General features: G+C 38.7%; 1 protein-coding gene across 16 annotated transcripts; it reads right to left on the bottom strand.

Moving 5' to 3' along the window:
- Window positions 1–951: 951 nt before the first annotated feature.
- LOC111245086 (methyltransferase-like protein 22) lies at window positions 952–9,519 on the bottom strand. Of its 16 annotated transcripts, XM_086981455.1 has the most exons (6): window positions 9,170–9,281; window positions 6,560–6,633; window positions 5,193–5,414; window positions 2,951–3,111; window positions 2,365–2,846; window positions 952–2,020 (listed from the first exon to the last, which is right to left on the bottom strand). In XM_086981455.1, the coding sequence occupies exons 5-6, from the start codon at window positions 2,779–2,781 to the stop codon at window positions 1,385–1,387; spliced, it is 1,053 nt and encodes a 350-aa protein (XP_086837581.1). In that variant the 5' UTR covers window positions 2,782–2,846; window positions 2,951–3,111; window positions 5,193–5,414; window positions 6,560–6,633; window positions 9,170–9,281; the 3' UTR covers window positions 952–1,384. The 16 variants fall into 16 exon arrangements, with proteins under 16 accessions (XP_086837581.1, XP_086837577.1, XP_086837575.1 ...); XM_086981451.1 differs by lacking the exons at window positions 5,193–5,414; window positions 9,170–9,281 and adding an exon at window positions 9,361–9,495; XM_086981449.1 differs by lacking the exons at window positions 5,193–5,414; window positions 9,170–9,281 and adding an exon at window positions 9,361–9,473 and having other exon boundaries at window positions 6,560–6,630.
- Window positions 9,520–9,599: the final 80 nt, after the last annotated feature.

Here is a 9,599-nt window from a genome sequence, read left to right as displayed (position 1 = left end):
CTAACTTGGTCTGCTCAGTAAGTATATCAAGTTCTAACGTCCGGAACGTTTTGAAACCAGCAGCTGAACATTTTCTAGAATGAATATCATGAGTAAATAAAACTACTAGCGCTTCTACATAGATACAGTTTGACTGGCAAGTTCTGTTACTTTAAATTAAGTAGCTTAAACTATAATATGTGATATTATATGATTCCGTGATAGATAATGAAATACTCTAGTTTATAGGGGCTTTATTTCATCTATTTTCGGCTCGATTATTTGACAGCAATCTGATATTAGTGGCTAGTATTTGTTAGGTAGTAACAATCTAAAACAGAATACCGATAGTTTGCAGTTCGGAGCGCATATACTCTATAAAGACCTGTGTCACGTGGGCATAAATATCTTTTAAGACCAGAATTAATTTTTCTAACCTCTGCTCTTCTATCCACTCACCTGTCACCGAACGCACCAGCGTAATTCAAATTATCCCAGTTCTCCACTCATATGCGCATCACACAAAGGTGGCTTGTCCTCTGCTACAAGGTTAAGCAACCCTGTCTACAGCCTGACTATAGATAGCACCAGGATTAAACACTGCATAGGTCAAAGGACGAATCTGTACAGGCCCACTGGGCCTAGAGCTAGTTTCTCCACTGCGCGATTCTACAGCGTCGCTATATGAATCGTCTTCACTGCGTCCTCTACTGTGGAAGTGATTCCAAATGACCCAAATGTCTCTTGGCCAAATGTATACCGACGTTTATGAACGAAGAACGTATTTTTAAATCAGAAGACTAAAGCGGTGTTTAAAAGTCGGTATTTTTTCTTGACACCTTTGGATACGATCGCTTTCATTTGGGAAACAATCAGATGAAAACACCCAATTGTGCCCTATCAGTTGTCTACGGAAATTTCGTTGATAACAGGACATATTTTTGCTAGATATTTATAGTGATAAAAACAATGGAAGCGATAACACATATCAACGGGTATTTATTCGGTCATTGAAGTTCTATGCGAGTTCAAATCATGTAGAGTCTCACACAATGCAACCAACAGAAGATTCAGACAACGTGTTGATATTAAATCGTTAGTTTTTTTTTACCATACAATTATGGTCACCCAAAACTTACTTCAATGACTTCAACATTATGAAGCTTACACAATAATATATTTACTTGTAAACTTACCACTCAGTCTAATTCTGTTACGGACAACGAAATATTAGATTCGCTCAACTCGCTTCGTCCACCACCTCACCTTTGCTTGAAGCCCAGCCTTCGCATACGCACGAAGCCACGCATATAATCTTACAAGCTGTACGCTATGTATTTAAATCGATAAATCATTCAAATTTATTATCGTCTCCCATTTTACTGCCTTCAGCTAACAAAAAAAGCTATTTATTGTTGGGCATTAACGTGATGCGATACATTTCCAAGTACGCAGAACGCTCATACTGAAAATAGCTTGGCATTTGACTAATATCAACGCTCTCTCTTGCGAGACATAACTGATGACATAGCTCTACAAAATAATCATAAGCTGGACAGGAAGTGGTGAGCGTCTTCGTCGTGAAATTCAGTCTGCGCTCTAACGACAAATAGAATTCACGCCGAGGCCGTTGCCGGAGAAGACTCTTAACATAGGTCATCAATGCTTCGGTAATCTCATCGCTGTAGATGATGTCCGACGCGAAGATCACATCACAGACTGGCATTTCGTTGTCGGTGACACCAGCTAACGTTGAAGACGAAGAATACGATGACTTCAAGCTAGTTAATAAGGGAAACCTCACGTCGATTAGACGGCACTCGTACTCGCCTTTGAGCAAGGTTGAGTTTCTTTGGAAATTTCGTTTCATTAACTCAACAATTTCTGCTAGGTAGTCACTGCAAATCGTTCGTTGAGCGAACATGGCCGACACAATACCACATAGTCCAACTCCCCCACCAAGCTCGAGCATAATGCAATTTTTCCACCTGCTGCCGTGATGAATTAGAAAATCAGCCATGAGGAGCGCTGCTGGCCATACCTGCAAGCACGGATTAGTAAGCACTTTGTAACCACGTGTAGAGACAAGCTTTTCCTCAAGCAACAAATCCGCGGAAAGATAGTCTGTTATAATTTTGAAAAGAAGAAACACTTTGAGCAAACTATTTTCAGAAGCAAATTAAAAGGAGGAAATAGATAGTTAGGTATTCTGCATTTTAATCTGAATATATTTACAAAATGCTTAATTCTACGTGACCTAAAGCTGCTATATTTATTGGATGTAAGGTTTCAACGCAGATAATAAAAATATCCAGTTCGATCGGCGATAGTACACCTGTTATTGTAACGTTGTGGCTCTTCTTGTATGTTATAACATCGAAATACCTGAAGGCCGACTTTGACTAGATGGGTTGCCATGTGGTGTTCAATGAGAATCACTTCATTAGCCCGAGTTTTACGAGGTGGAGATTGATCTGCAGCAGTTGTCTCGTCGGCCTTTGAATATTTATCTATCTCGTTCATGTCCCCGGAAGGATTCTCTAGCTTTAAGAGCTTCATCGTTGTGCTTTCTGACTCCGTGGTACCGACAGCATAACCGATAGAAATTGTTTGAGCTGACATTTCAGTGTCCATCTCGTTGCTGTCCTTACTAAAAGATCGTGTCAATTGAGGCCGCACCAGTGGCGATGTTGCTACGCGGGGCACAGCGAACTCAAAACGAGAAATGATATTTGTCGCTGTTGAGCTGACGCCTGGAATCCCGACATGAACCTCCGAGAGGACAGTTTCGTGGTCCTCCATATGTTTCCTTTATGCCTGCTAGGCCAAAGGCCTCTCATAACTCTTGGAAGCGGTTTGTCCTACACCTGGTGTAAAGGAACAATAACGATGACAGTTAACATTAACAATAACCTGCATTAGCTCAGGCGTTTGCATATAGATTAGTGACGAATATAACGAACTCTCTTACAAGAGTGAGTAGTGCTAAGTCGATGAAAGGTCTGGACATCCCTAACGTGCTCCTTGACAGCCACCCACAGATCAGTTAGGGGTCCTTTCATAAGAGTAGGTAATGTGGATGTTTCGGTTTTAGGTCAGTCGGAGACGGTAGCTAGGCAAGCCTTCGTAAAGCTGATTTCATGTGGCGTTTAATCAGACAACGAAGAGAATAAACACACGAAGAAGAATGTAAGTATTTTAATCACTTAACCTAATTATATTTAACCTATAGCCATGTTTCTCAATAACATTTAATAGATAAAAAAAACAAATTTCGATATTTAGGAAGGTGCTTGCATGTTATATGCATATAGTAGTTTATTTCTAACGGCTAGAAGAGATTTCAACCGCGAGAAGAGTAACTCTCGTCAGGCAATAAAAACTTTTTTTTTTTTCTAAATTTAATTTAAGCTTTAAGAGAGAAATGCCATGTTAATATTCGTAGCTATTCAATTTTGGAATAATTTTCAGATGATATATTAGCTAAGCATTTTTTGCTATGATGGTTATCTATGACGTGCTTACTATTGGAAGACGCAACCATAGTTTATCTACGTACTTTCCTTGAAAATTTATCGCCGAAAAACACACATGACTTTTTTACAACATACTATCGTATGCTGAAAATGCTCAATACCCACAATCTATAACAAAATCGATCTCACTGCATCGAACTATCAGCTGTTTGGCTTATCCTCTTCCGCATCAGCTGGTGGACAATGACGGCTAGCACTAAACGGTCAGCGTCCGCCGCGCACCGGCCAGGACTAGCTAAGTTACGTAGCTATACGGAAAAAAGAATTCGTTGATATGTGTTCCTACAGAGAAGAGGCAAAGCACCGGAGCTCAACCGTAACGTAATGAGTGAATTAATTAATAAAACAGTGGGAACTTAGATAGCCCGGCAGATATAGACGAATGTGACGCTGGAAAGATCTGTGATGACGATGTAGCCATGTAATAATTTAAACAAAAACGTTCGAAGCACATGTCGAGGACAGCACCATAAGGACAAACTACTAAAAAATAGCCACGTTAAAGAGACGTAAAAATAATTTTCACATGTTGTAAATGTTGCTTGAAAAACGCAAATCCACTGGCTCCAGTTAGATGACCAGTGAAGACATACAAGCAAATAGTTGATAAGTTCGAAAAAGATAGGTGATATCACAGCACATTGTTATCGTCTGTACGTTAAGTACAGATACACTAAGCTTATATGATGGTGAAGTCCAATAAAAGATATCTTCGCTCATCCAGTGAATTTCGTAAAGCATTCAATAATTATTAAATTTTATTTACGACTAGCTCAAACCGTTCGAATTTTATGCTCGCGAGAGTTTGCACTAAAAAATTTTGTATTCAGTTTGCCGCCTTATGAAGCTACAAAATTGTATGGAAGCGTAACGCAAAATAAATATTGAAATCTTTCAAATGGAACCTAAAATTATTTCGAAACGCAAATTTTTCGAATATATAGAGAAAGAAATAGAATATCTTTGTGCCAATTCTGTTCTGACTGCAAGTAAAGCCAGGTGACTGAGCCGACAATGAAGCCGTTGCAATAAATGTCACGGGATTTCTCAGAGGTCAGCTGGTAAAACCACCAATCCGCTGCTGATTATAGGAAGATCCTGTTTAACAACACCCCTTAAAACCCCTTTTCCCACTCCGCCATTTCAGCAACTTCATTCCCATTCGCCGTCCGGAATTTCAAACCTCTAATACGCAGCCTGACACCTGACCTTTCGTACTGACAATGACTGGGTCTAGACAAACCTAGTGGCCTATCACTCAGCACCGATCACAATTGCTGCCGCGACAACAGTTTCTCATTGCTTATATTTTAGTATTTCTATTAGACAGTAGCGGTCAGAGTAGAAAGCTCATCTTCCCTATCAAATGTTCATCGTAAACGAAGCATCTACCTATGGCCCAGATCTGAGACCCGGGGAAGGGGGATATAATCGACTAGTCGTAGAATTGCGACGAAGCCGCTCGCCGTTTAGTTTCGTGCGGCAGAGGACAGCGAACCGTACTGTTTGTGCAAGTCGTTCACCCCATCCTGCTCTCATCAAAGAAAAAACAACCAGGGCATCTCTCCGGACTCCCTAAACCGAGAGTGTTTTCTCCGACCGCTTAACGAAAGCTCCTTTCAGATTTTTGGGTTGGCCACCCAACTATGCTGTTGTCATTGAGAAGCTCGGACCCACCTATTGGTAAGAGACTCAAATCGGTAGTGACTATCAGCCCGCTTGCGCAAAGATTAGGATGTAGTTGCATTTTTATGTACTACTAATCTGATGCCATTTGAGCGTCTGTCCATGGGTTGACCGCGGCAGGTGCAGAATGGCGCAGTTCAGAGGGACCGACAGAATCGGTAATCGAGTTGTTTTGTTGAGTGTGTAGGTAGATTGCCAGTAAACACATGTCATCTGAATTAAAATAACGCAGCTGTAAGGACAAACTCGTTTACTAGAATATGACTAGTTGAAATAAAGTCTAAGATCTACATGTAGTTTTAATAAAACATATTATGACATGGATGGAAAAAGCTAACATTTTCATTGCTTTATTTAAAAAAAAACCTATATTTGTATTTATACTGATAGATTTAAGACATTTTTATTCAAATGCGAAGTTTAATATAGCCCTACTAAATGCGTGTTTTGCCTGTAGCATTTTGAAAGGGCATCTTCCTGCTTTGCAGCATTGTCATTTACCCAAAGTATATTGACTCACGTTTCAACAATACTACTAAACAGGATTTATTCCCGAATGATGCAGGCGTCAAGTCAGGCCATCTAGTTAAAAATTTTACCGTGTTTAAAGGCTTTTACAAATTTGAATAGCGCTCGTTTTACCTAAATTCTTAACCCATGAACAAAATTCATCTAAGTCAATCTGTCATCGTAAATTAGCGTAGATATTGTACGGGTAGTTGAGATTCGTTGAAAAGTAAGAACAACCTTCATTGAATTGAAAGCTGTAAACTTCTGCTACATCTTCGTATGTTTATCAGTCATTTTCCTTGAGTTATTTCAAATTTTAAAAATGATCTGTTAATGCTATTTAATAAGTTAAACGTTTATTGCGCTTACATGCGTTAGGCTATATAGGGCGCATTAAGAAAATTCGTACACATTTCAAACAGTTATAAAGATTAATTTTCCAACTTACAAGGTCAAACCTTTGTGACACGGAATGCTAGAGTTCAAATTGAAAAATAAGGATACTTTCTGGCGAAACTCAGTGCTCCAAATACACTTTGAGTTTAGTTTTCACAGTGGTGACCTTCAGATTTGATAAAGTTCTGAGAAGCCACGACTGCTTTTATACTTCGGAAGAATGTGCCTAATAAAATTTCTGCGGACACCGCTTAAATCTCAGTCCTAATTTACTATTATTTTCTAATTTACGATTGTACCTCTTTTTTTTTCTGCCCTATAGTGAAAATTGAGCGACGTAAAATCTAGAAGGCACGTAGAAAATCCACATGTTCACTGTCTCTGAACCGCAGCGACTCAAACATCCAGTGCCGCTTAATAACATGCTTTCGCTCTTCAAAACTTAAACGTACCTTTGCGAAGTTACTCCTATTATCTTGCTATTTACAGGTTTACGCAATCACATCGACGATTCCACCGCCACCTGCTGAGTAAACATAACACTCACAATCTTCGCCACCATTTTGGGCATTTGATTATTAACCTGCATTTGAAGACCCATTTTGATCAGAAAGCACACCAGTTCTTCAGAATTGGACTCTAGCCTTTTTTATTCGCTGAGCTAAACCTCGTAGGCTCGAAAATCACTTTTCTCATTTTTTAATTCACCCTATATAATTAAGTTTTATAGTTGTCGGTTAAAAGCGGAATCCATATGAAATAGTCTTTCCGCGTATGCCAGCGGAACATCCCAGGAAGGAATCTGATACAGCGTGGAGAACCTCTGGCTAATACCTCTAAGCATTTGTTTCAGCCCATGTTCTAGATTTTGCATGTGAAGTCAGCTGACTAAACCAAGCTTGTCGATAGGTAGATTGCATGTAAATGTAGCTTTACTGTTTTAACCAGTTAATATCAGTTTGCATGGACACACAACTGGCATCTCGTCAATTATGGCTGGAGAGATCCCAGCCTGGATATCGTTTGCTTTTATCGCAAATGATGCTGTTTACGTTTCCCCATCGTCAATATTATAATATTATTTAGGCCTTAGATTCAATTGCTGCATCGGTTAGCTAAATATTTAGTGTCAATACGGTATTGATACTTCTATAGAAAAACTTATGGAGTAAAGCGAACTCATTTGTTACTTCTTCGTCTGCCTCCAAGTTTATACTTCTCATAGCCTTCTCACAAAGAATTAATATTATTCGACTGCCGTAATAGAGATACAATTTTGTCTAATGTATTTTATACACAATTGGATCTTGTTTGGGCTATACACCTTCTGATACAATCAGTACCTTTATCTTCTGGTTTCGTTCATAACAAAAATGGTGGATTCAACTAAACTACCTTTACGGTAGACTTAAAGAACCCACCTATATATTTGCACGCTTACAAAACATCAGATTGTTATAGTAAAAGGAAAAATTAGAGTTATTTTTTTAAGTTTGTTATTCACCTACTTTAACTGCAAAAGTTGACCCTCGAAATTAAAGCAAATTAAAATGATTAATTGGTTTGTGATTCGTGTTACTCATAATACTACCTTATTTCATGCTTACCAAGGTAGATTGTCAAATTTCCCACAAAAATGAATCTGACGACGCTTTAAATTGTTTTGTCAATTCTACTGCTTAAATTTTGCTAGTCCATTTCCAAAAAAAAATGATGAAAAAAATTCAATAAAGAAACTAGAAGACATCTCTTAAGTTGTTTTTTTCTTATTGTTCTCTGCCTCGTCAAATAGAACTTACAATTTATACAAATTGCTTGATATCAGTACAATCAATGTCAATCAAAATACATAATAGATATAGCGATAGGCCTTAATTACGTAAACCAGTAGGTAATTCATTACCAAACAGGAAAGGATACCAATCTTAGCGGTACTGTTTCGAGCTAGTGAAAATAACACAAAACCTTATACTCGGTTTAGTGAACTCATTTGGACAAGGTGGTTTTAGAGTGTTGAAAGTGTACTTTTTCATGGGAAAAATGGACAATTTTCCCAAATTTTCCGCGCGGATAACCCTCAGGGTCTTTTTGCTATAGTGTGGCTACAAGTATTGGTCTATGCGTATATCTGACCGTCCCTGAATTCGGTAGAAAACCGATCTAGTAGTTAACGCTTGACTAATAAGTATAACACAGAAATTTGTAAAATTCACAAAAACAACAATTAATACACTTAACATGCATTTAGATGTGCTGTGGTGTAATCCGTTTACGGCCGGCTACAGCTCAGAAAATCAATTCCCTGCAGAATAAGAGCCAAAGTGTTCGTGACTTTATCGAGTCAAATAAGGAACTCATTGGCAATGTGCACCGTAACGTCAACAAGACAATACGCCAAAACAACGTTATTGTTAGCGACGTTATTAAACATTGAATCAAAGAAGTCGGCTTGAGCCAACTGAACAAAGACATGAGACTGAGCAAGACGTATTACCGAATCAAAACAGTCAAACCGATTGTTAACGAAACGACCAAAGAAAGTCTAGATCACGTAAATGAAGTTATTAAGGAGTAGTTTCGTAATATTTTGATCAATAGTTGCCGCGAAACTGTAATGCAGCTGAAGGCGACCTTTGATAACAGCTTAATTAATAATGCTCATAAGACCTCCAACCCGGAAGGCCACTTGAATCGTGTCCTTAATGATGCACTCCGTAAGCTTTGTGATAAGCTTTATGGAACAATCAAGGAGTTGTGGGAAAATCACTCAATGATGCGGCAGGGCTTGTAGATAAGGAAATACCTAACTTAAAAAACACTTAAATGGAACTTTTAGCAATTCGGTTTATGAGATATGTCCTAGGCTCCAGAAAATAGTCAAGAAACTAGACGGCATCTTTTACAGGGAAGCAGCTTATAAACGAAAAAGTGGAAAGCCAAAGGGATAGAAAAAATCGCTGAGATTTTGAAGATCACATATATCGAACTGTCGATAACTCATCTCATGAAGTACGTGGTACAGTGCACGAACTAGGAATCACATCAAATCGGATACTCAATACCTCGGCGAGCGATATGGCGGAGATTGTCGATAGGAAAATATTCAGGCTGGAAGATATTGCAACTGCGAGCATCTACAATGCTATAATCGAAACAAATTGAGGATTGAAGGAACCCTATTTATTTTCTACACTGACCCCGTAATGGTTAAAGGAATAGGAGCTGAAAAGTTACAATTCGAAAATAAACTTACCTGGGGGAAAGGGGGTACCAATGACCATGTATGTAGCATAGCATGCACTCAACGGTATTTCGAATTTTCTATAGAACATAATCACACATCACAGATGAACGCATTGATGGTTTGGCTATTAAAAAGAGTCATCGTAGTACTTCGCCGACACGGGGCTGTGTTGGACTCCACTAGGTACCCGAAACTGAAGTTATATAAGACATTAAAATTCGGAAAAAATGTCGGACAAGGGTAGGACA

This window comes from Varroa destructor, unplaced genomic scaffold, assembly GCF_002443255.2.
Source record: "Varroa destructor unplaced genomic scaffold, Vdes_3.0 BEIS01000002.1, whole genome shotgun sequence".
NCBI lineage: Eukaryota > Metazoa > Arthropoda > Arachnida > Mesostigmata > Varroidae > Varroa > Varroa destructor.
The sequence above is the reverse complement of the archived record's forward strand: the minus strand, read 5'-3'. Positions and strand labels throughout refer to the sequence as shown.